A 27,020-nucleotide genomic window follows, 5' to 3' on the forward strand; every position below is an offset into this window, starting at 1 on the left:
TCCACAGGGTAAACAGTGTGGTCCTGCAAGTGAGACCAGTATGATGATGGTTGCTGTTAGTCCAAGCTGGATACAAACTTAACTCTTGTAACAAGCTGGCCTGCAACTTGAAACCTCCTGCCTCAACCTTCTGAGTAGCTGCGATTACAGGCGGTTATCGCATTTTACTAGGATCACATACTTAAAAAATTCTACAGTCAGCCGGGCGTTGGTGCCCCACGCCTTTAATCCCAGCACTTGGGAGGCAGAGGCAGGCGGATCTCTGTGAGTTCCAGGCCAGCCTGGTCTACAAGAGCTAGTTCCAGGACAGCCCCCAAAGCCACAGAGAAACCCTGTCTCGAAAAACCAAAAAAACAAAACAAAACAAAACAAAACTACAGTCTATTGAAAAAGAGCTACTTTTTTTTTTTTTTTCCTTGAGGAGAAGGAAAACCTGCTAAATACTAGAGTAAGCTCCTGAGAAGGCAAACATCACTTCCAAAGCTTTTGAGGCAGCCACATGTTTGAAGCTTAAAATTTATGAGACTAGCAATGTAGTAAAATTCCACAATTGTAATAGACATTATCTGCCTAGGACTCTGTGATGATAATCCTCAGATTTTTGTGTTTAATTAAGTTCAACAAAAAAGTACAAAAGGAAGAAAGAGCCTGGGTGTTTCCAGTCATCTTAGGATCAGTGTAATCCTATAAACGATGACAACTACAGTTCCACACATGCATCCTCAATACACGTCATGATCAAAAGCTCAGTCGAGTGCTTCTCTCATGAATTCTTCAAGGACTGCCACCACACTTTTGGCTTCGGGCATTTCTTCATGTTCCACTTTAACAATCTTCAAAAGAATATCTCCACTGCCACAGTTCTTAAGGAACAGGTAACATTTAAACAAAGCATAGTGATTCATCTCTGCCTGTCGGATAAATCTCTTCAGATTGTTTGTGTCTTGTATAGCCTAGGAAAAAATTACCCAGTTAAATCTATTTAGTGAAGTAATGACAAGATGTGAAGAATGTCCCCTCTCAAGCTGAACACTCAGTGTATGTTGACAATATAGGCTTTTGCTTTATTTTGTTTTGTTTCTTTAGGATAGGGTCTCACTATGGAGCCCTGGCTGTCTGAAAACTCACTTTGTAGACCAGGCTGACATCAAACTTATAGAGGGTTTGCCTGCCTCGGCCTCCCATTGCTGGGATTAACGGTGTGCACCACCACACCTGGCTAATGTTGGGCTTTTTAAAAACCACCCCATTATTTCTATGGCTAGTATGCTTTGCCTTCGGTGTAACAGAATCTCACATTTAAAAAGACTTTAAAAAAAAGTCTTCTGCCAGGCCTTGCTGGCATACACCTTTAATCCCAGCACTTGGGAGGCACAGGCAGGTGGTTCTCTGTGAATTCAAGGCTGTTACACAGAGAAACCTGTCTCAAAAACACACACAAAAATTTTTTTTTTAATTTAAAATCTCCTAGGTGACAGCACTTAACTACCAGAATTTGAAATCATTTGTTTCTGTATATTGTAACTGATATGCATCACAAGTTATCAGCTTGATGTCCCCTAAATATAAGCAAGCAATTCACCACAAAGTACTGGAAATGAAATTGCATGCATGCAATGCTGCTGGCCAGCAGGTGCCTTTTGTGACACAAGAACTGAGGAAGCCTCATTTAAAGAGCACTGTGACTGTGAAAGCCAATCACTGATGCTACCACCTGCAGTAATTAGATTCAGAACAAAAACACTGTACGTGGCCCTTGGCATACAGCCAATTCATTACCTTTAGTTTAAAATTCTCCAGGATTTGTCTGAAAAGAAAAGGGTTACCCGCTTCAGCACCATGTAAAAAAGCCTGCATCCAGTCCTCACAAAAACGGTTGCTTCCTAAACAGTAAATAAACAAAATTAAATACCACAAAGCATGTGTGTCAGTTTTAACAGATCTTACATTCATTATTTTCTTGTTTTGTTTTGTTGAGACAGGGCTTCTTTGTGTAGCTTTGTAGACCAGGCTGGCCTCGAACTCACAGAGATCCGACTGCCTCTGCCTCCCGAGTGCTGGGATTAAAGGCGTCCTGCTGAGTTGTGTGTTTTTCTCTGTACCTGTTTCACTAAATAGTATGTTTCAGAGACATATTAACATGTATCTCGAGTTTGATTTTAGCCGCTCTATATTCCATTGTGTGAATATTGATTTCTTGTTGTTAAACATTTAAGTTGCATCTAATTTGTTATATCAAAAAAGTGTCTTTAGAAGCCAAGGTGTGTTAGTACACACCTTTAATCTCAGCACTCAGGAGGCACAGACAGGTGGATCGCTATGAATTTGAGGCTAGCCTGGTCTACAAAGTGAGTTCCAGGACAGCAGCTGGGGCTACACAGAGAAACCCTGTCTTGAGATGGCTCAGAGGTTAGGAGCACTGACTGCTCTCTCAGAGGTCCTGAGTTCAATTCCCAGCAACCACATGGTGGCTCACAACCATCCATTATGAGATCTGGTGCCCTCTTCTGGTGTGCAGATATACATGGAAGCAGAATGTTGTATACATAATAAAAATAATAAACTCTTTTAAAAAAATCCAAAAACAAGAAAATGCCTGTAAGCCAGGCATGGTGACTCATGTCTATAATCTCAGCACTTGAGAGTCATGGAGGTAGGAGGTTTAGAAGTTCAAGGCCAGTATAGCCTACATGAGACCCTTTCTCAAAAGCAATCAACCAAACAAAAAAACCTTTATATGAAACACACTTGTAATCCTAGGAGAGCTAGGCAGGGGGATTGTCAGATCAAGGCCAACCTAGACTATACCATGAGAATCTGTCTCAAAATAAAAAAACAATTTTAAATGTCTGTATGAGCATTTTTATATTTGTTCCTGTGTACACATGTGTGAGTTTTCTTATGTGTACTGAATGGACTACCAGGCATGACTTCAGTCCCATGTTTCTAGGATCACTAAGGGTTCAGCAGGCTTAATTCAGCACAAAAACATGTCTGTGTCATGTGTTTTCAGTGCAGGAGTCCCACAAAAACTGCTTCTAGCTTTCCAACTCACCTGCATTGTAGAACTGAGGCTGGGGGCCACTACAATCAACGATCACAGACTTATGTTGCTCCTCTGTCATGGCCATGCACAAAGAGTTCATGGTGCCTTCATGAATAAGTCCTTGGAGACTGGCCACACTCAGAAACCTGTCACATACACAAGTCCTTTTCCACAAACAGTATTGCAGAGCAGGAGAAAACAAATGCATTTTGTACTAGGGCTGGGAGGTTAAAATGTAGCTGTTCCGCTTGGGGTGGGTGGGTGGGGGCTTTCTTTGGAAATTATGTTCTTTACCTGTTAATGTCTCTCTTTGTTTTTTCATCTGATTCTTTAAGTTCAACAGGAGTATAACTTAGAGCCTATGAGAGAGGGAGAGGAAACCAGTTTGATACATGCCTCCTCTGTTCCTCACTGACCCACCATTCCCGCTCACATGCACCATCTGCCGTGTGATCACACGTGGTTACTATGAACACTGCCCATTGAACCTTTTGCTCAGTGGCTGCCTGTAACATTTGAAGGCAAAATTGGTTTTCCATTGCTGCAGATTATACTCAGGACCTTATATACCCTACACAATTGCTCTATGATAAAGCCCTGCTCAGAAATGCTTTGTTTTTATTTATTTATTTATTTTTGGTTTTGAGAGACAGGGTTTCTCTGTGTAGCTTTGGAGCTGGAGACCCAACTGAGTGCTGAGATTAAAGGCATACACCACCACCTCCTGTTTTTTTGTTTAGTATGTTTTAAGATAGTCTTGCACTGTGGAGGTCAGAGGTCAAGTTGTAGGCATTAGTACTCTCCTTCCAGCCTGAAGGCTCCAGGGATCGAACTGAGGTTGTCAGGCTTGGCAGCAAATGTCCTAATCTATTACACTGGCCCCCAAATCTGTCTATTTATTGTGTATGTGTACATGTGTGTGCTTGTATATAAAAGTGTCAAGGAGTACATATGGAAGTCAGGACAATTCTGGGATTTGGTTCTCTCCTGCCACCTTGTGGGATCTAGGCATTGAATTCAGGTCATCAGGCCTGTGCAGAACCCAAACATTTTCACACGGTTAAAATGAGTTTGCATTTTGCTTTCGTTTTCAGATATTCTGGAAATGACCCGTCTCCTAGTATTTTAAACAGTAGTTATTTCTGGCAGGTGTGGCTGGGCAGGTCCATAATCTCAAGAAGCTGAGGCAGGTAAGATTGAAAGTTTGGAGTCAGGGCTAGAAATGGCTCAGTTCAGTATAAGTGCTAGCTGTTCCAGACAGACAGCCTGTGTGCCATCCCCAGAACCCACATAAATAGCTAGATCTGGGGGCATGCACAATCCCAGCACTCTCACTGTGCCATAGGGGGCAGAGATGAGATAATCAGCAGAAAGCCTGAGGGCCAGCCAGCCAGCCTGTTAGTGTGCCACACAAAAACAAGGTGGGAGATGAGAACTCACAAAAGTTGTCCTACACACACACACACACACACACACACAACACACACACACACACACACGATTTAAGTCTTTAAAAGAAAAAAGTTAAGTCATCCTAGGCTAAACAGCGAAGCCCTATCTTTATTTTCTATTAATTTAATTTCTTTTGGTTTTTTTTTTTTTTTTTTTTTTTTGAGACAGAGTTCCCTTGTGTAGCCTTGGCTGTCCTTGAACTCCCTGTATAGACCAGGCTGGCCTCTAACGGCCTGCCTTTGCCTCCCAAGTGCTGGGATTAAAGGCATGCACCCACCACCGCCACCTGGCTTGCCGAGGAGTTTCTACCTGGGCATACTCTTTGATGCACAATACTTACGGCATGTAGCAGAAAGGTCAGTTTCTCCTGAAAGAGAAGAACCACCCTTTGGATCGGACACACCACATCCTCATACCAGCTGTTCAGATAGGACTTTACATCATTCCCCAGGCTGCTTTCCTAGATTGAGAGAGAATGTCACTTGCTTTAATATCATAAAAGCTCACTTAGTGGACTTTTTTCTTCAATATACTCTTTCTCTGTGTGCATGGTATATATATTTGTGTGTATGTGTAAACTCAGCGTTGACATTAGGTGTCTTCCTCAATTGCTCTCCACCTTAATTTTTTAAACTACACTTTTGGAAGTGGGGTGGTGGTGGTAGACACAAAGTATGCCATGGTGTCTGTGTTGGATCAGAGGACAACTTATATAAGTCAATTCTGGCCTTCAGCCATGTGGGTGCTGGAAATGAACTCAGGTCAGTCTTGGTGGCAGGTACCACCTCTCCAACTTCTCCATCTGCTTTTCTTGAGACAGGGTCTTTCACTGAGCCTGGAGCTCACTGATTTGCTAGGTTGGCTAGCTAATGAGGTATAGGGATCTGCCTGTCCTCCACTGGGATTGCAGGTGCATGTCACCATACCCAGGTTTTTATGTGAATACTGGGGGTCCAAACTCAGGTCCTCAAAGCCACCTTCTTAGTCCCTTCTTCAACACAATTATTAAATTTGTGTGTGTGTGTGTGTGTGTGTGTATTCTTGTGGAAGCCTCCCTGAGTCCAAAAGAGGGTGCTGAACCCTTCAGGACTAGAATTATAGGTGTTGATGAGCAACCAGACTTTGGTGCTGAGAACTGCATTCTGGCCTCCTGGAAGAACAGCAAATGCTCTTAACTGCTGAGCCATCTCTCCAGCTCCTCTTCAATATACTCCTAATGGTTGGAAAACAAAAACTAGGACAGGTAGCTTTTCTGTTTACTTTTGAGACATGGGTTAGCCAGGTAGTGCAGGCCAGCCATGAACTTGCAATCCTAAACTCTCAGACACTGAGATTATAGGTATGTGCCAATGTGCCAGCCATACTTTCTTTTTTCCTTTTGTGTGTTTTTTATTTGTTTTGTTTTTTTATTTGAGAGGGAGGGGCAGATTTCGAGACAGGGTTTTTCTGCGTTACAGTCCTGGCTGACCTGGAACTCACTTTGTAGACCAGGCTGGCCTCAAACTCACTGAGATCCACCTGCCTCCCTAGTGCTGGGATTAAAGGCATGTGTTACCACTGCCTGGGTGTTTTGTTTGTTTGTTTGTTTGTTTGGCTTTTCAAGAACCAGTGTAGCCCTGGCTGACCTGGAACTCAAGAGATCTTCCTGCCTCTGCCTGGGATTAAAAAGTGTATGCCACCACTACCTGGCTATTCTTTTTTTTTTTTTTCCTCAAACACAATAAAAGGAATTTTGAGCCATGCATCTTTGTGCAAAACTGTAGTTTCAAATTTAAGGCTACCCTGAACTACAAAGTGAGTTTGTGAGACAGACTACAGAACAAGACCCTATCTCAAAAAAAAAAAAAAAAAAAAAAAGTAATTATGACATAGTTTTTCTGGGATTGGACTGCAGGAACAGAGTTCTATGCAGTTCTTCACTGCACTTCACCCTCACTGGAGAGATGCTTCAAGACAGTGGTTCTCAACCTTCCTAATGCTATAATGCTTTAACACAGTTCCTCATTTTATGATGATCCCCAACATAAAATAATTTTTGTTGCTACTTCATAACTGTAATTTTGCTACTGTTATGAATCATAACGTAAATATTTTTGGTGACAGAGGTTTGTTAAGGGGGGTCTCGCCCCACAGGTAGAGAACCAATGCACCAAATAATCTCATTTCTCCATCTTGACTTTGTTTGAACACATTAGAGAGTGCAGACAGTAAGTTCACTCAGAATGTAAGAAGGGAGACAAGGAAGTAGTTAAAGTATGGAAACCCACTAGTGATCAGACATGGTCCCATGAGCACATCTGGCTCTCTAGATCATGTTGCTCTCTGGGGACAACTGTCACACAGGAAGAGCTCCAGTCTGGGAGAGTCCAGGACCCCAGCAGCAAATCCTGGCTCACAGCTCTATTGTCCTTTCCTCTCCTCCTGCATTAGCTTCTAAGTCCAAGAACTATCACTAGATGTGATAGGAGTCTTGACTAATAGCTGCTGTAAGCTAAAGGTGTAGTCTTTTCAGACAGGGTCTCACAGAATTTTGGTGGGTTTGAAACTCTCTGTTGCTATGGCTGGCCTTCCACTCCCTGAAAGCACAGTTTTGACAGGTTTGGATAAATTAGTCAATATAGACATGTCTAATTTATAAACGAGTAATAAAGCTGGAATGTTTTTAAAATATCTGTAGACTGTAGCAGAGCCTATCTCTGATGTCATAAGTTGCATGGACCCACTCGTGCTAATCAAAATATAGATCCTATGTGCCTACAAATGAGATAAAAGGCATCTTCTTCCCCATCACTGAATTTTGCCTAGATTTGTCTGTTTTTACACTTTATTTCTATGTATATGTGCATGCAGGTGACATATATATGCAGAGGTCAGAGAACAACCCATGGAAGTCATTTCTCTTCTCACAGTGTGAGTCCTGAGTATCAAACTCAGATAGACTTGGTGGCAGGTACATTTACTTTTGAGCCATCTCACCAGCTGTGCTTGGTTTTTAATTTATGTGGACGGGGGATTTTGTTTTGTTTTGTTTTAAGATTTTTATTTATTTATTATGTATACAACATTCTGCTTCCATGTATATCTGCACACCAGAAGAGGGCACCAGATCTCATAACGGATGGTTGTGAGCCACCATGTGGTTGCTGGGAATTGAACTCAGGACCTCTGGAAGAGCAGTCAGTGCTCTTAACCTCTGAGCCATCTCTCCAGCCCCTGTGTACGGGGGATTTTGCCTGTATGTATGCCTGTGTATCACATGTGTATAGTGACTACAGAGGCCAGAGTATGGTGTCTGATCCCCTGGAACTAGAGCTACAGATAGTTGTGAGCCACCATGAGGGTACTGGGTTCTCTGGAAGAGCAACCAGTGTTCTTTTTTTTTTTTTTTTCAAGACAGGGTTTCTCTGTAGCTTTGGAGGCTGTCCTGGAACATAGACCAGGCTGGCCTTGAACTCATAGAGATCTGACTGCCTCTGTCTCCTGAGTGTTGGGATTAAAGACATGGGACACCACCACTGGCTACATTACAACCAGTGTTCTTAACTACTGAGCCATCCTTCCAGTTCCTTGTTTTCCTTTTGAGACAGGGTCCAACTCTGGTTGGCTTGGAACTTACTATGTAAACTAGGCTCGCCTCATACTCTGCCTCCCAAGTGCTGGGAAGACAGATGGGTTTCCACAACCAGACTGAACATTGAAGTTTTTTCATCAATGCTACACATCAAAAGCAGAATCATAAAACCTTCAGCACCTATAACACAGCTGCATCCCCTGCTTGTGTCCTATATCACTTATCTACTGCCTACAGTAAGGTGAGGAACTTAGAAGTGAAGTGTCTGGTGGCTACCACCCACTGACCAGAACCCGAACAGTACAGCAGTCCTGATATGTCCATCACTTTAAAGTCAGTTATCTTACCTCGCAGTTCATGTTATTTTTCAGCCCTTGAATATACTTGTCCAATTCAAGCCTGAAAGTATGTTCTTAAGGAAGAGATATAGAATGATCAGTCAATACTTTTACCTCTCAGCAAGAGATACAAGGTTGCTGGGTGATGGTGGTACACACCTTTACTCCCAGCACTTGGGAGGCAGAAGCAGGCAGATCTCTGAGTTTGAGGAGGCCAGCCTGGTCTACAGATCGAGTTTCAGGACAGGCTCCAAAGCTACACAGAGAAACCCTGTCTTGAAAAAAAACAAAAACTAAAAAATTAATTAAAAAAAAATACAAGTTCTCAGATGGGCATCATGGTGCACAACTTTAATCTCAGCTCTCAAGGTCAGAGGCAGGTAGATCTCTTTAAGTTTGAGGCCAGCCTGGTCTACACAGTGAGCTCCCTGCCAATCAGGACTACAAGACTACAAAAAAAAAAAAAAAAAAAAGAAAAGAAAGAGAGAGAGAGAGAGAGAAAGAGAGAGAGAGAGAGAGAGCGCCTCTCAAATAACACAAACTGAGTTAAAACAAGCCTAGGCAGGGCTGGACAGATGGCTCAGAAGTTAAGAGTGGTCCTGAGTTCAATTCCCATCAACCATGTGGTGGCTCACAAACATCTATAATGAGATCTGGGGCCCTCTTCTGGTCTGTAGGCAAACAGGCAGACAGAACATGGTATAAATAATAAATAAAAGCAATCTTTTGTTGTTGTTGTTGTTTTGTTTGTTTGTTTGTTTTTTCCGAGACAGGGCTTCTCTGTGTAGAAATAAAATCAATCTAGCAGGGCAGTGGTGGCGCACGCCTTTAATCCCAGCACTCGTGAGACAGAGGCAGGCAGATCGATGTGAGTTTGAGACCAGCCTGGTCTACAAGAGCTAGTTCCAGGACTGCCTCCAAAGCCACAGAAAAACCCTGTCTTGAAAAACCCAAAAAAAAAAAAAAAAAAAAGCCTAGGTAAATAGCCACAATTGACATTCAGACACACCCTATTGGGTGGAGAAGGTGGTAGCAGGATGAGAGCTACTAGCCCTTCCCCTGGATGTTTTCCCTCCTGATACCCTCAAATACCAAAGAAAGGATATAGCTCCAGTCCTTTTTCAGACCCTCCTAAGAAGCAGACCACATACTCAGAAGGGTTATGTTCAGATCCCATTGCTGCTGTTTCAGGAAGCAGTTTGTCCTGCTGGAAAAGGCAGTAATAACAACCAACTCGGTAACCTGGAATTCTAGAAAAGGAAGAGAAAGGTAAAGTGGCAAATCTGGTCCTCATGCTCCTCACTTTGCAGATGGCTCTGAACCCTGGTCTTGATCTGGTAACACTTTCAGATCCCACTCATGCAGAGATTCCCAACCTCACCTTACTCATCTTAGCAGAGGATCGTGACTGTGCACCCAGGTGAGGTCTAATTAAACAGCACACCAATCCCTATTCTAGGAGGCAGAGACAGGCAGACCTCTGAGTTCAATCAAGTATAAGCTGGTCTACATGGTGAGTTCCAGACCACTTGGGTTACATGGTGAGACCTTGTCTCAAAAAACAAACCAGCCTCTAACAAAGGTTTGTTCACTGAATTCCACTGTCTTATGTGAGAAATCTAGGAGCTGGAGAGATGGCTAGGCAGTTAAGAGAGCATTGGCTACTCTTCTAAAAGGCCCAGGTTTGATTCCCAGTACATGCTGGGTCATAAACATCTGTACCTCCAGTTCCAGGGGATCTGACACCCTCTTCTGGGCTCTATAGGGACCAGGCACACAGTTTGTGCACAGACATTCATGCAGGCAAAACAACCAATCATATACATAAAATAAAAAAAAATTAAATTTAAAGAAAAATCCATATAAAGTTCAGCTTTGTTCATAGAATACTCATGTTTACATAAAAATTAGCGTGTTCCCCATCCTTTAAACCCTCACGTGTCATGGATGTTCTATGCCGATGTGCCAGGCCTATCCTCTAGCATTATCCTTTGGCCACAGGGAAATACTTGTAAGGGAAAAATGCCTGGTCTTCAGGAGTGCAATGGCAAGACAGCTGGGATTAGGCTGAGAGTGTCTGTGACCTGACCTCCCTGTGACCTGTGACCATGGGCTTCCAATTTAACTTTTCGGTGTTTACTTCCTCACTGGAAAATAAAATAACTGCCCCATTTCCCTTTGTAAGAAGAACTACATCAGCATTTGTGAAAGCATGTTACAAACTGTAGGCATACAATTTCCACTTTGGTAATTAACTTTTTAAAATGGTGCTATGGGGCAGAGAGCTCTGCACACACTAAGTAAGTGTTCTGTCTACATCAGGGCCACATCTCCAGCCCTGCAATCTACTGTCTAAGTATAAAGCAGACTAAAGTACAGTGAGGTGCCAGAATCTCACTCAACTTAACTTCACAACGTTTATGTGTGAGATTCATTGCTCTGGCTGGGAGTAGAAGGGGATGAAGTGCTGAAAAACAGAAAACAAAGATGTTTTCTACAGGTCTAGATTTTTTCAAGTTTCCCCACACTTCTCATGTTTAGCTCAGAAATAAAAAACACAGGAGACAGCATATTTTATACTTACCTCAGCTCTACAGATGCAACATTACCCAGCCCTTCAAAGAAGGCTCCCTTGGAAAGACGCTTAGCAATGAAACTGCGAAGCTCTGGCTCCACTTCAGATGGTAGATTTGTATCCAGCAAGGAGAGGCTTGACAAATCAAAGACACACATTCCTTACCAGCAGTGCATGCACACCCATAAATCACATATAATACACCAGAGCGAGGGCCTCAGTCTCTCTCAACAGGGTCCCTATGTAGCCCAGGATGGTCTTGAACTAACTATAGATGAGGTTAACCTAAAACTTGTTCCAAGCTCTTAGGTGCTGGGATCACAGCTTTGCATTGCCATACCAATTTTAGGGTCTCTCTTAGGACTGCTTTCCACTTGATGACCCCTGCTGGTAGGTGTTACTGTCTTTAGTCCCAACAATTGGAAGGTAGAGGCAGGTAGATCCTTGTGAGTTTTCTCCTTCTACCTTATGAATTCTGCATATCAAACTCAACTCATCAGGCTTGGCAGCAAGTGCCTTTACCTTCTGCACCATTTCACTGCACCTGTTTTGGTGGATTTTTGTTTGTTAATTGTTGATGTTTTAGAATTTTTTTTCTGTTTGGTTTTTCAAGACAGGGTTTCTCTGTATTGCTTTGGAGCCTATCCTGAAACTTACTCTGCAGGGCAGGCTGGCCTTGAACTCAAGAGATCCACCTGCCTCTGCATTCTGAGTGCTGGGATTAAAGGTGTGCACCACTAATGCCTGGCTTGATGTTTCAGAATTTTTAAAAAGATCTATTGCTATTGCTATTTAAGTATATGTGTATGTATGTCTGCATATCTGTATGAATGTGTGCCACATGAGTCTGGGTGCCCCAGAGTCCAGAAGAAAGTGTCAGATAACCTGGATCTGGAGTTAGAGGTGGTTGCAAGGCACCTGACATGGGTGCTTGGAACTGAACTTGAGTCCTCTGAAAGGCAGTATGTGTTCTTAGTCATGGAGCCATGTGTCTACTGTCTTTTTTTTTCTCCAATTTTATTATTTTATGTGTGGGGGTGTTTTGTCTGTATGTTTGTGTTCCACATGTGTGCCTAGTGTCTGTGGAAGCCAGATGAAGGCATCTGCTTCCCATAACTGGAGTTATATATGGTTGTGAGCCACCATGTGCGCACTGGCCATTGAGCCTGGAAGAGCAGCCAGTTCCCTTAATCACTGAGCCATTTCTCCAGCCCCAATCATTTTTCTTTTCTTTTTTTTAAAGATAGAGTATCATGTAGGTCAGTTTGCTTCAAACTCAGTGTAACTGAAGATGACCTTCAACTGCTTTTGTATGTGTACATGAAAACTACATATTCATGTGTGTGCAGGGACATCTGTGTATGCATGTGCACATACTTATAGAGGCCAGAAGTTAACCTGTTCCTCACATGCTGTTCATCTTACTTTTTTGAGGCAGGCTCTCTCACTGGGACCTGGGGCTTATGGATTAGGCTAGGGTGGCTGGCTAATAAGATCCAGGGATCTTCCTCTCTCTGCCTATCCTGAACTGGGATTACAAGTACATCACTCTGTTCAGCTTTTACCTGGATTCTAGGAACTGAAGTTGGGTCCTCATACGCTTTATAGATTGAGCTATCTCCCCAACCTGACATTGAGCTTCTAATCTTGATGCATTTCACCTCCCAAGTGCTGGAATTACAGGTGAATGCCACCATGTTTGGCTGCTGTTTTTATTTATTTTTGTTTTATTTTGTTTTGTTTTTGAGACAGGGTTTCTCTATGTAGTCTTGACTGTTCTGGAACTTGCTCTGTAGAACTAACTGGCCTCAAATTCAGAGATCCATCTGCCTCAGCCTCCTGAGTGCTGGGATCGAAGGCATGTCCCCCTTACTTTATTTTTTAATATAAATCTTGATAGAAATATTATTTGAGGCAGGCGGTGCTGGCACATGCCTTTAATCCCAGCACTCGGGAGGCAGAGGCAGGCGGATCTCTGTGAGTCCAAGGCCAGCCTGGTCTCCAGAGCGAGTGCCAGGATAGGCTCCAAAGCTACACAGAGAAACCCTGTCTCAAAAAAGAAAAAAAAAGAAAAAAAGAAAAAACAAACAAACAAAAAAGAAATATTATTTTGAATTTTTACTGGAGTTCCAGTCAAGAAACTCAAAAAAGAATTCCATCTGGCTAATCACAGGGGCATTATCAGTATTTGCATCTGCCCCTCCCTAGAGTGAAAGCGCCAGGGAGAGAATTAGGAGAGGTTCCTAGGGGATAGGAGGAGCTGATGGTTTACTCAGAGAAAGCTCAGTAGCAACAGGACATCCACTGATATCTACAGATACGCACAGATCATGAAAGCATGCAAGTGAATTACACTTAACTGTTTTTACCTGAAATCATCACCAGAGGGAGTTTCTGCATTTGTACTACTTGAACGGCCATCATCACTCTCCCCTCGATGTTGTGTCAATCTGCAAGATGCAATACAACAAACAGTAGTATCAGTTATAGGCTGTAAATCGAGCAGAGTACCCAGCCTTTGCAAGCTGGGTAAATGCAAGGAAACAAATAAAATGCTACAAGGCCAAAGAAATCCCATAAAAGAGTGCTGTCAAGAGCCCCTTTCTCTTCAGGGGATTTAATAAGTGGAGAAAAGACCTAATGTCCCGAAAGTTTAAAGAAACTGTTCTTTATAAATAAATTAAGGGCTGGAGAGAAGATGGCTCAGCGGTTAAGAACACCGGCTGCTCTTCCAGAGGACCTGGTTTCAATTCCTAGAACCCATATGGCAGCTCACAATTGTCTGTAATCCTTGTTCCAGGGGCTCAAACACCCTCACACAGACATACATGCAAGCAAAATACCAACGCACATAACTTTTTAATTAAGAAAAAAATAGCTAATTAAAAAAGCAAACAGGGCCTGGAGAGATATCTCAGTGGTAAAGAGCACCCAATGCTCTTGGGGAGAGATCCATATTTAGTTCCCAGTACCCACTTAGGGCACCTCACAACCGACTGTAACTCAAGTTCTAGGTGTATCTGATGCCTCTGGCTTCAGTGAGCACCTGCATGCATGTGTGAATACCCACAGAGACACATATTTAAAAATGTAAAACACATCTTAAAAAATTGCAGGAAAGTCAGCCAGGTGGGCAGTGGGTACCGAGGGGAGAGAAAGGCAGCAAGAATCGAGGAAACTAGAGGGCGGGATGAAAGTGTGTAATAGAAATGAAGGCAACTTGGGGGCAGCCACTGAGGGCAGAGAAGCCACTGAAGGACCGCGCTGAATAGATGTCAGGTGGTGCGGTGACCCGGGTTAAAAGAAGATAGGGGGCTTGGGAGGGCAGGGCATAAAAGCCCAGACGGGCCGTGAAGAACCGACTGAGGCCAGGAGGGCCCATCGGGCCAGAGACCTTGGATGGGAGAGGAGGTGGCGAGTGGGGGCTTCGGGGTGCAAGGCCGGGCGGCGGGGCCGCGGGCGCAGCGGGCAGGACGCGGGCACCTGCTTCCGCGGTAGCTGTACAGACAATAGTGTCTGCTGGGTGGCGGCTCGAGTCTCCGCTCCTCCGCAGAGCCACCCTCCTCGCTGCTCTCCAGCTCCTTATCATCCCCATCCAGCGACTCCTGCAAAGACGGGAGCATCGCCGCAGCCTCCTCGCGGCCCTGTGTCTCCCTCAAACCGTTCCCCCGCAGCTGGGCGGTCCTCTGTGAGCCGACTCGACCTCCTCCCGGTCCTCGCACACCTGAGTTCCGCTTGCTTTCTGAGTCCAGGGCAAGAAAGCCCGTTTGGAGAACCGGCTCTAATCAGGTGGGCTCTCTTACTAATGTTTTTAAACTATTTCTTTTTAACTGACTTTCCTCCACCAATTGACGTATCAAGGAGACCTATGTGCTGAAGATGGTACCGCTGCTCTCCTGCCTTCTTTCCGTGTGCAAAAAAGACATGCATATAATACAGTTTGATCAAAGACACGAATTTAGCCGGACCTGGTCGAGTGCCCCTTTAATCCTAGTACTTTAGAGGCAAAGGCAGGAGTATCTCTGTGAGCGCAAGGCCTCCTTGGTTTACATACCGCGTTCCAGGCCAGCCAGAACTACACAGTGAGACCATACCACCAAAATAAAATTATATAAATAAAGACAAGACGAAAGGAGATGGTGGCGCACTTCTTTAATCCCTGAAGACAAAAGCAGGCAGAACTCTGAATTCCAGGCCAACCTTATCGACAGAGTGAGGCCCAGGACAGCCAGGGACATACAGAGAAACCCTGTCTCAAAAAACCAATAATAGAAATAATAATAATACACGGATTTCATCATCATCATAATACATGAATGTGTGGTTTTTCGAGACAGGGTTTCCCTGTGGCTTTGGAGGTTTTCCTGGAACTAGCTCTTGTAGACAAGGCTGGTCTTGAACTCACAGAGATCTACCTGCCTCTGCCTCCCGTTCTACAAGCTAGTTCCAGGACAGCCCCCAAAGCCGCGGAGAAACCCTGTCTCAAAAAACAAACAAACAAACAAAAAAGATTGTAGGGCTCCCTACAGTCAGCCAAGGTCAATCTTCAAGCTCTTCAATGTAGAGCAGGCTTTTTAGGAGAACTTCAGTTCAAAACATAAATGATAGTCTTTGAAAAATTTTTCCCACATCTATATTAGATGAAGGGCTTTCATTTATGAGAACCAGGGAGAGAGAAGAGAAAGGAGTGGAAAAAAGAAGCAGTTGGCTGAAGAAAAATAAAGACTATATAAATAACCCACTCAATATTAAAAAAGTATGATTGTGTATGTGGTGGTTTGAATGGTACTCATAGGCTCTTATATTTGAATGATTGGCCCCCAGTTAGTCCACTTGTTTGGAAAGGAGTAAGAGGAAGTGTATCACTCGGGACAGGCTTTGAGGTTTCAAAGGTTCATGCTATTCCCAGTGTGCTCTTGCCCCTTGCTTGTGGTTCTGTGATGCGAGCTCTCAGCTGTTCCTGTCACCAGGCCTTCACTCTACTATCATGGACTCTAACTCTCTGAAATCATGAGGCCAATTAAACATCTTATTGTATAAGTTGCCCTGTCATGATGTTTTATCACAGGAACAAAAAAGTAACTAAGATGAGCACCATGTGAAGATGAAGGAAGACTGGAGTGATGTATCTACAAGCCAAAGATGGTTGCCATTGCCTGAAGCTTTGGAGAGAGGCATTCAAACACATCATCCAAGCCTTCAAGAGAGCATGGTCCCACTGATACCTTAGTTTCAACTTCAAATCTCCAAAATGGGAAGAAAATTAATTTCTGGGATTTTTATTGTTGTTGTTTGTTTTGTTTTTGTTTTTTGAGTTAGGGTTTCTCTTTGTTTCAGCTTTCACCATACTGGAACCTGCTTTGTAGATCAGGCTGGCTTTGAACTCACCAAGATCTTCCTGCCTCTGTCTCCTGAGTGCTGGGATTAAAAGCATGCACTACCACTGCCTGGCTAATTTCTGTTGTTTTAAACTGTTTAGTTTTGGGTACTTTGCTAAGTTGACTCAAGAAAACCAGTACAGAGAATTATTTTCCCACAGCCCTTTGTCCTACTCCAGTAATTATTGTTTATTCAAATCATTTCCTAATGGATTTGATTTTTATCTAGTTAGGTATGACTTGCTCTCCCAATTTACTGAGTTCTTCCTCCAAGACCATCTTCTGAAAGAATGTCCGAAGAAAATTTTTAGATTTTATTTTGTGTTGCCTGCATGTATATGTCTGTGTAAAGTTGTTAGATCTTGGAGTTATAGCTGGGCATTGGTGGCTCATGCCTTTAATCCCAGCCTGATCTACAACAGCTAGTTCCAGGACAGCCTCCAAAGCCACAGAGAAACAATGTCTAGAAAAACCAAAAATAAATAAGTAAAAAGATCTTGGAGTTACAGACAGTTGTGAACTGCCATGTGGGTGCTGGGAATTGAACCCAGGTCCTCTGGAAGAAAAGTCAATACTCTTAACCACTAAGCATCTCTCCAGCCCCTGAGAAGAAATTTTGTTTTTGTTTTTGTTTTTTTTGTTTTTCGAAACAGGTTTTCTCTGTGTAGCTTTGGAGCCTATCCTGACACTTGCTCTGGAGACCAGGCTGGCCTCGAACTCACAGAGATCCACCTGCCTCTCCCTACCGAGTGCTGGGATTAAAGGCGTGCGCCACCAATGCCTGGCCCAGTGAAGAAATTTTAAAGTCCTTAAATGTCTGAAAATGTCCTCATATCTGAAAGTATGTCCTCAAATACCTTTATTGTATTCTCCTGCTTGATTGGAAAGGCCCTAGAAATATGAGTTTTGATCAATACTATTGGACATTGAATTCTTTTTTTTTAAAGATTTATTTATTGTGTACAGTATTCTGTCTACATATATCCCTTCAGGTCAGAAGAAGGCACCAGATCTCATTACAGATGGTTGTGAGCCACCATGTGGTTACTGGGAATTGAACTCAGGACCTCTGGAAGAGCAGTCAATGCTCTTAACCTCTGAGCCATCTCTCCAGCCCGGATATTCTCTTTTTAAAGATTTATTTTTATTTATTTATGAGCATGTGTATGTGTTGGCTAATCTTGGTTGTCAACTTTACTACGTTTGTAATCAACTAAAGCCCAAACTTCTGGTCACTCCAATGAGGCCATTTCTTCACTAGATTATTTGAAGCAGGAAGACCCATCCTTAATCTTGGCCACACCAAGATTAGGGGCAGGCAGCTCAGATAAAAGAACTTGAATGAAGGAAGTGTTGCTTTTGTCTGCTTGCCCTCATCTTGCTAGCAAGTTTACTGACCCATTACTTTAGTTGCTATTTAATCCGACTTCTCCAAGATTCCAAGGTAGACTAGAGACAGAGTAGCTCTCTAGGAATCCTCCAGGACTCCATCCCCAGATTGGAACTACTGAGACACCCAGCCTAGTGGACTAAACAATGACAGGATTCTCAGCTTTTCCATCATGAGTAAGCCATTATTGGACTACCCAGATCACAACCTGTGAGCCAGCCTAATAATCCCCTTTTAATCTATGTGTTCTGCCCCTTTAGAAATTCCTGACTAATATAATGAGTGTCTCTGTGTGATTATGCCACATGTATGTAGGTGCCCAGAAAGTTCAGAAGAGGGCCGAATTCCTTGGAGTGGATTTATAAGAGCTTGACAGGCACCTGGTGTGGGTGCTGGAAACTGATCTCAAGCACTCTGGAAGAGCAACAGTGCTCTTAACCACTGAGATATCTCTCTAGCCCCCAATTGCATGAATATTCTTTAAAATGTATACACATGCGAGTTGGTTGTAATGGTATACACCTTTGATCCCAGCACTCGGGAGCCAGAGGATCTCTGCCAGTTCAAGGCCAGGTTGGTCTACAGAATGAGTTTCAGAAAAGTCAGAGCTACACAGAGAAAACCTGTCTCGAAAAAATAAACAAAAAAGTATAGACACGCCTAGTATGAAAGGGCATGCTTTTAATCCTAGCATTTGAGAGGCAGGAGCAAACAGATTTCTATGGTCAGCTCTGATTATATAGTGAGCCCCTTCCTCAAACAAACAATAAACACACACATTCAGACACACAATCACACATAGATAAACACACATATATACTCTCACACAAACACTGAGCATGGTTCATTCCTGTAATCTCAGCACTTAGGAGGATTAAGAGTTCAATGTCATCTTTGGCTACATAGCAAATTCAAGGGCCAACCTGGGGTACATGATACTTTATTTTGAAAAACAGAAACAAACTAGCCATTACAAAATTTAAATGACTTTTTAATTTTTTAAATATTTATTTATGTGTAAGAGGCTTTTTTTTTTTTTTTGCTGGAATGTAGTATGTGTATTACATAAGTGCCAGGTGCCTGTAAAAGTCAGAAGAAGGCATTGGATTTGCTAGAACTGAAGTTACAGATGGTTGTGGACCACCATGTGAATGAGAATAGAACCGTGGTTCTCTGAAAGACCAGCAGATGTTCTTAACCACTGACCCATCTCTCCAGCCATTTTAGAACAATTTTAGATGTACAGGAGAATTAAGAATACCATATGGTTTCTATATAGTGCCTTACCTAGTAGCATGGCACATTAGTAAGATATACTTGTTACAAGCTGGGCGTTGGTGGTGCACTCCTTTAGTCCCAGCACTCGGGAGGCAGAAGCAGGCGGATCTGGCTGAGTTTGAGACCGCCTGGTCTACAAGAGCTACTTCCAAGACAGCCTCCAAAGCCACAGAGAAACCCTGTCTCGAAAAACCAAAAAAAAAAAAAAAAAGATATACTTGTTACAATCACTGAATCTGTATTGATACTGTGTTATTAACTAAAATCCACAGTAAAATTTCTTTACTTTTCATGTAGTATCATTAGTGAGATACTGTTACAGAATTGCGCCAGATTTGAGGAATACTAGTCAACACTTTGGTAGAATTCCCCTCCATTGGTGGTTTGTTTTTTTTTTCTTCCTCCTACCTCAGCTTCCTGAGTGTGTGCAACCATACCCAGCCCCACTATCATAGCTGCTGTTTATCTCAGAGGTGTGGATTTCGATTATCAGTTTGGGGGTGGAGGACCACAGTTAGCACCTGCCAAGCTTCATGGAATGCCAAGGATACAAGTTCTCAATACCTTAATAACTTTGTTCTCCTGACTGAAGTCCAGTTTCTTTATTGTTACTTTATTGTTACTTCCCTTACTGGATTATCTGGATTATCTCTCCATTTGAGGTACCCACATTTCAGGGTGTAGAGTTTCTATTTAAATCTGTGTACTCTTCAAAGGACAGTGTGTTCTCCACAACCATCTATCCCTGGCCTTTCTCTTTCAGTGAGTCAAGATCTTAGTATGTAGCCCAGCTGGCCTTGAACTCACAGAGCTCCACCTGCCTGTGCCTCCAGGGTGCTGGGATTAAAGAGGTGCCATTCATACCCCACTGACAACAATCTCTTTTTCCTCAGATGTCTTCCCCAAATACACCCAGTTAAATTTTTAGTTTATTTTTGTTATGTACATAAATTTTGTATATATATGCATATATATGTATATAATTTAAATTTAAGTGGGGTTGGAGAGATGGCTCAGTAGTTAAGAGCACTGACTGCTCTTCCAGAGGACTTGGGTTCAATTCCAAGTACTCACATGGCAGCTCACAACTTTCTGTAACCCCCGTTCAAGGGGACCCAACACCCATGGCAAAAAACACCAATGCACATTAAAAAAAAGACTATTTAAAAAAAAACCTTTTTGTGTAATCTCTCTCTCTCTCTCTCGCCCCCCCACACGTGTGTGTGTGTGTGTGTGTGTGTGTGTGTGTGTGTGTGTGTGTGTGTGTGCACATTCAAATTTTTGAGACAAGTTCTCATTGTGTATCCCTACTGGCTAAGAATATACTATGTAGACCAGGCTTGTATATATGTGGTGGTTAAAGAACAACTTTATAGAGTCAGTTCTTGAGCTGACTTCTTGACACAAGCTTTCAATCCCAGCACTTGGGAGGCAAAAGTGATAGAGTTCTTTGAGTTCAAGGCCAGTCTATTTTATCTAGTGAGTTCTAGGATATCCAGGGCTACATAGAGAGACCCTGTCTCAAAAAGAAACAAAGTTAGCTCTTTTCTACCACCATGTGGGTCACAGAGTTTGAACTCAGATTGTAAGGTATGGTACCAAACATCTTTACCTACAGAACCATCTCTCCAAGCCTTTAATCATATTGGGTTGCAGTAAATGATGTTGTCATAATACAATATGTACTAATGGTTTTGCTCAGACTGTGACTTGTACCAACTTTGATCATTAAGAGCATTTCAGTGATGCTTTTATTTGTGGCACTATCACTTGGATGGTGGAGTCAGGAGGATTAGGAATTCAAAGCCATTCTCAGCTATATATCCAGTTTGAAGCCAGCCCATGCTACCTGAGACCAACTCTCAAAAAAAAAAAAAAAAAAAAAAGTGGGACTGGAGAGATGGCTCAGCAGTTACAAGCACTGTCACATAAAATCAAAACACAAAACTAATGGGTCCCACCATGCCTGGCACTTCATTACCCTTCATAGCCAGAGAAAATTCCATTTCATCAGCATACCTAGATGCTAATCTAGTCTTTCTTTTCTTTCTTATAGCGGGAATTTACCCCAGATCCTTGAGTATAACAGGCAAGACTCCTCCCCTTGTTTTACATTTTGTTTTCAGATAGTGTCTCACTTGTGTTTCAATAATGCTGTAAGAAATGTTCTACACAGTGAGTACTCTCCTTCGAACCACAGATAATGTTTATCCTTTGGAAGGGAAAATGAATGGCTTTAGCACACCCTATCACTCACAGTAAGATTGCAAAGTGTGGCTTGCCTCAGACAGTTTATAGGATTTTAATGAGTAACTTGTAACAAATCTGTTAGGAGAGACTTGGAACTGCAGGGAACTGCTCTTACTGATGATCGAGTAAGTCAGGGAAAGAAGGCAGGAGAAAGTCAGGCTATGAGAGTTCTGGATCTGGAAGACACTCATTTATGAAGAGTCAGAAACACAATGGACAGTGTTCAGGCCAAAGGGATCCATAATAGAAGCAACTACGGTAAAAAAAAAAGTTCTGTTTTGGTCTGTTATGTCTAAAGATTTACATCCTTTTCCTTTTCTTTATTGCTTGTTCTTTAAGACTCAAGAATGTCTCTTCTTTTTTTTTTTTTTTTGTTTTGTTTTTCCAGACAGGGTTTTTCTGTGTAGCTTTGGAGCCTGTCCTGGCACTTGATCTTGAGACCAGGCTGGCCTCGAACACAGAGATCTGCCTGCCTCTGCCTCCCGAGTGCTCGGACTAAAGGAGTACACCACCGGCCCCCGGCAAGAGTTTCTCTTCTTAACCCTGGTTTTCCTAGCACTCTGTAGACCAGACTGGCTTCAAACTCAGACAGAGATCTACCTGCTTCTGCTTCCTGAGCGCTGAGATCAAAGTGCTGGGATCACCACCATGGCGAGAAGCAGCAGCAAACTGAATAGGGTACAGAGCTTCTATAAGGTTTCTTGGTGGGGGCAGTGTGGGGGGGTGAGGGACTGTTCCAGGATGGCTTGGGATTGGTGGGGTTTGGTGGTCTGATTCAGGGGCAAGCAGAGAGATTGGTGGGAATGCATGGTCATGGACCTCAGTAATTGGTGGGATTCTGCAGCCTGACTATAGGGCAAGCTCAGGGTTTGGTGAGATTTCAAGCCCTGGTCCTAGGGTCAAGTCAGGGTCAGGGTTGCACCCGTTTAATCCCAGGTCTGGGGAGGCAGAGGCTAGCAGATTTCTGTGAGTTTGGGACCAGTCTGGTCTGCAGAGGGAGTTTCAGGACAGCCAAGGCTATATAGAGAAACCTTATCTCAAAAAATCAAAACCAAGGGGCTGGCGACATGGCTCAGTGGCTAAGAGCACTTATTGCTCTTCCAGAGGACCTAGGTTCAATTCCCAGCACCCACATGGCAGCTCACAACTGTCTGTAACTTCAGGATCTATCACCATCTCACAGACATACATGTAAGGAAAACATCAATGCACACAAAATAAAATAAAAATAAGTTAAATGGTAGGGGGCACCATAACCATGCCTTCGATGGCATGGTCAGGGTGATATAGGGGAGGTTTAAGAGTGAGAGGCACGTATGTGGAACTCCCTTCTTCTTTTTCATCATCGGCTTAGCTATACTTACTCCTGCCCTGCAGGCTGGCTAGGTTGCTCTGTAAGTAAGGCATGTCTCTAATAAATACCATTATATTTTCACCTGACTCCATATTGGTAATTCCCTCATTAATTAAAAAAAAAATCAAAACCGGGCCAGGCATTGGTGGCACATGCCTTTAATCCCAGCACTCGGGAGGCAGAGGCAGGTAGATATCTGTGAGTTTGAGACCAGCCTGGTCTACAAGAGCTAGTTTCAGGACAGGCTCCAAAGCCACAGAGAAACCCTGTCTCAAAAAAAAAAAAAAAAACAAAAAACCAAAAAAACCAAAACCAAACAAACAAACAAACAAAACAAAACCAAAGCATGAAACTAACACATATGTCACCATCCTAGCTATTACTGTGTGCCAAACACTTAAAGATAATCTGACCAAGTTAAGTGATTTGTATAATTATATGTAATTATAATTAGGCCAACATATAGTTGTTAGCATATAAACAAAAATAGCCAGGTGAGGCAGTGCATACCTTGACTTCTAGCACTTGGGGGGCTGAGGCAGGCAGATCTCTGAGTTCAAGGTGAACCTGGTCTACAGAGGAAATCCCAAGAAAGCCAGGGTCACACAGAGAAAGTCTTGTCTTGAAAAATGACAAAACAAAGCAAAATGTATAAACAGAAGTGCTGGACTCTAAACCACTTTTTGCTTTTTCTCTCTCTCTGTTTTTTTCTTCTTGTAATAGTGTTTCAAATCCTAATAGCCCAAGCTGGCTTAGAATTCACTATTGTAGCTCAGGCCTAGCCCATGGCTAGGGACAACATTCCTGCCTTAGCCTACAAAATTCTGGGGCTATAGGCATGAGCCACCATGCCAAATTCAAAGAATTTTGTTGTAGCCCATCTTTGTGGGGCTTCAGTCGGACCCAGCTGTCTTGCCTGGTTTGTACCTGAGAGGGGGAGTATGGATTGAGAAATGGCAGATAAAGACAGAGACACAGAATAAAATCAGGAGGAAAATCCAGTGAATACTGGATGTGCCAAATTTATTCTTCAACATTCTTAAATACTCCAACCCAAAAGGGGAAATGGGAAAAGACTTCTTTATCAAGATACATGGAAGAAACAGAACTTTTTTAATTCTCCAAACATTTGGTAATCACCTGTTAGATAAATCTCTTGTTATCTGGCCTTGAGGGTTAAGAGTAACCACACCTGAGAGCAAGTTCTCTTGTTATTTAGATAAGACATCCACACTTAATACCAAACATCCTACAGTAGCTACGCTTAGACCTTTAGGTCCTATGACTTTAACCTTGGAAGAGTAAGGATAGTTTTGAACTCTCTGACCTCAAGTCAAGATGAAGCAGAGCCAATTTTATGGGCCTCGACAGCATTTATTTTATTTTTTTTACTATTCTTGTTTTTTATTTGTCTTTTTGGTTTTGTTTTTTGTTTTTTTTCAATACAGGGGTTCTCTGTGGTTTTGGAGGCTGTCCTGGAACTAGCTCTTGTAGACCAGGTTGGTGTCGAACTCACAGAGATCCTCCTGCCTCTGCCTCCGGAGTGCTGGGATTAAAGGCGTGCGCTACCAATGCCCAGCTCTGAGGACTTCTTTGACCATATATAAGCCCCGCTACCACAGGATCCATCCGGCAACTGATACAAAATTTACAAATTGGCCAAGTCAGAAACAGGTACATGCCTTTAATCCCAGCTGTCAGAGTCAGAGACAGGAGCCAGCCTGGTCCACATAGAGAGTTCCTTGATGGGCAGGTTTTTGTAGAGAGACCCTGTTTCAAAAATACGAACAACAGCAACAAAAATTATTTAACCCCTGCACTCCAGAGACAGGGGCAGGCTGGTCTCTGTGAGTTCAAGGCCAGCCTGTCCTACAGCGCAAGTTCCAGGACAGCCAAGACTACAACAAAGAAACCCTGTCTTGAAAAGACAAACCAAGAAACCCGAATTGGTCATGTCCCAATTATTCCTTATTTATTTGTAACTTATCCGTAACTATACTGATAATTTCCCCCCCCCTCCCTTCAATTTGCGTACGCGAGGGCTGACCTACAGGCCAGATAAACACGAAGGGTTAAGCATGTACAGCCCGCGAGCCCGCACCTCTTAACCCCATAAGATGGCGATAGCGTAACTCCACCCACTCGAGGGGGGGGCGGCGGCGAGCCTCGCGTCACGTGACCCTCACCAGCTCTCGCCGCGGTGGCCGACGGGAGGTGGAAAGAGAACGAGGGTGTCGGCCATTTTGTGTCTGTTTCCTGTGGGACGCGGCGGTGGCGGTTGGTTCGGAGAAGTCGGCGATTTCCTTCTGTTTTTTCCAGCTTCTTTTCGCCTCCTTCCTACCTGGTCCGTAGAGCGCGGTTATGGGTCGCAAGAAGAAGAAGCAGTTGAAGCCGTGGTGCTGGTATCCTTTGTGGGCCTGACGTGAAGGCCGAGCGTGGGTGTCGCTTGCTTGTCGAGGACTCAGTCTGAGAGGCCTGGGTTGGGCCTGTGACGGGGCAGGGCCGGGCCCGCGTGCTTCGGCGGCTGGGTGAGGATTTGAGATGGTTTTCTTGTAAAATGGGGTACCCACGGCGGAAAGGCTCCGGCATTTGGTGGAGCTAGACTCGGTGGCGTGGGACGAGCTTGTTTGGTGTGAGCGTTGGGCCGGGAGTCCCTCCCTAGTGCAGTCGCCCCTAAAGACTCTGGTCTCCGTTGTTTGGTTGAGAATCCCAGAAAGGGACTTGCGTTGGGGGTAATATGCTAATTGGCTCCTTGGAGAATTGGGTTGTGAGTGTCCCGAGCGCCCCCTTCCCCCCAATGGCCGACGGCTGGTTTCCGCGTCTCTTTCTGGCGCCTTCATCAGGAAGCGTTCGCTTAACTGGGTGGAGTTCCTGGTATCTGTTACCCAATTTTGTTGGGCTGGGGGAAAGAAAAAAAAAAAAAGCTGTTGGATAGGAAGCGATCTTTCTCATGTTTTCTGGAAGCGTTTAAAGTGTTCTACATTACATTTGATTCCCCCCCACACATCTATTATATGTAAACCATTAGTCTCAAGATCTGTTACTAAAATAGGTAAAAAATCGGTCACAAATTTTGTAAAAACGCTCATAGGGAAAGTCTTGAGGTCAGAATTTATGGTGTTGTGGATTAAACATATGTGAGTTTGCATTCTCCGGTGGCATAAATTAATAGGCAGTTGTAAGGCGGGTTTTTTTTTTTTTTTTTGATTGTTTGTTGAATGCGCCTCTGCCGGGAAGTTGATCTTAGAATATTAATATTGATGAATTCCCAATTTCGATTCTTCTGTACATCTAATGAGTCCTGGTGAAATTGCTCCTCCCCCCCTTTTTTTTTCCGCGGCGGGCGGGGGAGGGGGTGCGTTTATCTGCCTGGTCCTGTAACTTGCTCTGTAGACTAGGCTGCCTCTGCTTCCCAAGTACTGAGATTAAAGACATGGGCCACCACTACCCTGTTTGAAATTGTTTTATCTTTTGAAAATTTTTTTCGAGACAGTTTCACTGGCTGACCTTTCGCTCACAGCATCTGCTTTTGCATCTCCAGTGGGGTATGCCACGATGAAAGATTTCTATTTTTGAGATAAGGTCTCACTCGGTCTGCATACCAGGCTTGCCTAGTTTGGATATACTGCCTACAGATTGTGCCAACTCTCATGCCTCAATTTAGGTTTATTTAAATTTTGGGAAGAGTTTAGAAGTCTTCAAATATACATTTGTAAATGTTTAGCTACAGAATAATTTAAAAGGTCAAAATTTTGGGGGTTTTTTGAGGCAGGCCTTCATGTTATACCATGGACCACAAAACTGATCAATTCTGCTGCCTCCACTTAACTACTGTTTGGTGTTGAACCCCTGGCCTCTTTTGCATGCCAGATAAGTACCTATATTCAGACCAAGAGGTGCATGACATGTAATTTCTAAATACAAATGCTAAAACTAAGTTATATTAAGTCTCCTCATTTTTTTATTAGCATTAGTGGGTGTGTGTGGGTGTGTGGTGCCTACATTTCTGGTACACCTAGTGCTGTTGGAGGCCAGAACATTTACTCTGGAGTTAATTACGTTGTGAGCTGCCTTGTGGGTGCTGGGAGTAGAACCTGTATACTCTGAAAGAGCAGCAGTAAGTGCTCTTAACCCTGAGCCCTTTCTGCAGCCCTTTGTTTTTTGTTTTTGAGATGGGCTCTGACTATGCATGTATACTAGGCAGGCCAACCTCAAACTCCGCTGGATTTCCAGGCAGGGTTTCTCTTTATAACATCTCTGACTATCTTGCTTTTTTGTAGACAAGCTGGTCTCAGACTCACAGAGATCTCCTTGCCTCCCTCTTGGATGCTGTGATTAAGCCACATTCTGGTTCTTTTTTTTTTAATTTTATTTTGGTTTCAAGAAAG

General features: G+C 43.3%; 1 protein-coding gene, 1 long non-coding RNA gene and 1 other non-coding gene across 3 annotated transcripts; 2 read left to right on the top strand and 1 right to left on the bottom strand.

Moving 5' to 3' along the window:
- Positions 1–584: 584 nt before the first annotated feature.
- On the bottom strand, positions 585–14,631 carry C7H17orf75 (chromosome 7 C17orf75 homolog). The gene is made up of 10 exons (XM_035448338.1): positions 14,466–14,631; positions 13,352–13,432; positions 10,992–11,117; positions 9,514–9,657; positions 8,417–8,474; positions 4,839–4,958; positions 3,341–3,405; positions 3,056–3,210; positions 1,780–1,883; positions 585–953 (listed from the first exon to the last, which is right to left on the bottom strand). The coding sequence occupies exons 1-10, from the start codon at positions 14,603–14,605 to the stop codon at positions 747–749; spliced, it is 1,200 nt and encodes a 399-aa protein (XP_035304229.1). The 5' UTR covers positions 14,606–14,631; the 3' UTR covers positions 585–746.
- Positions 14,632–14,638: 7 nt separating this feature from the next.
- Positions 14,639–16,269, top strand: LOC118239225. Its single transcript, XR_004770915.1, has 2 exons — positions 14,639–14,771; positions 16,051–16,269. It is a non-coding gene; the product is annotated as an uncharacterized LOC118239225 (long non-coding RNA).
- Positions 16,270–24,821: 8,552 nt separating this feature from the next.
- On the top strand, positions 24,822–24,911 carry Mir632 (microRNA mir-632). Its single transcript, NR_105258.1, has one exon. It is a non-coding gene; the product is annotated as a microRNA mir-632 (primary transcript).
- Positions 24,912–27,020: the final 2,109 nt, after the last annotated feature.

The sequence above is a fragment of the Cricetulus griseus genome, chromosome 7, assembly GCF_003668045.3.
Source record: "Cricetulus griseus strain 17A/GY chromosome 7, alternate assembly CriGri-PICRH-1.0, whole genome shotgun sequence".
In the NCBI taxonomy this organism is placed as follows: domain Eukaryota; kingdom Metazoa; phylum Chordata; class Mammalia; order Rodentia; family Cricetidae; genus Cricetulus; species Cricetulus griseus.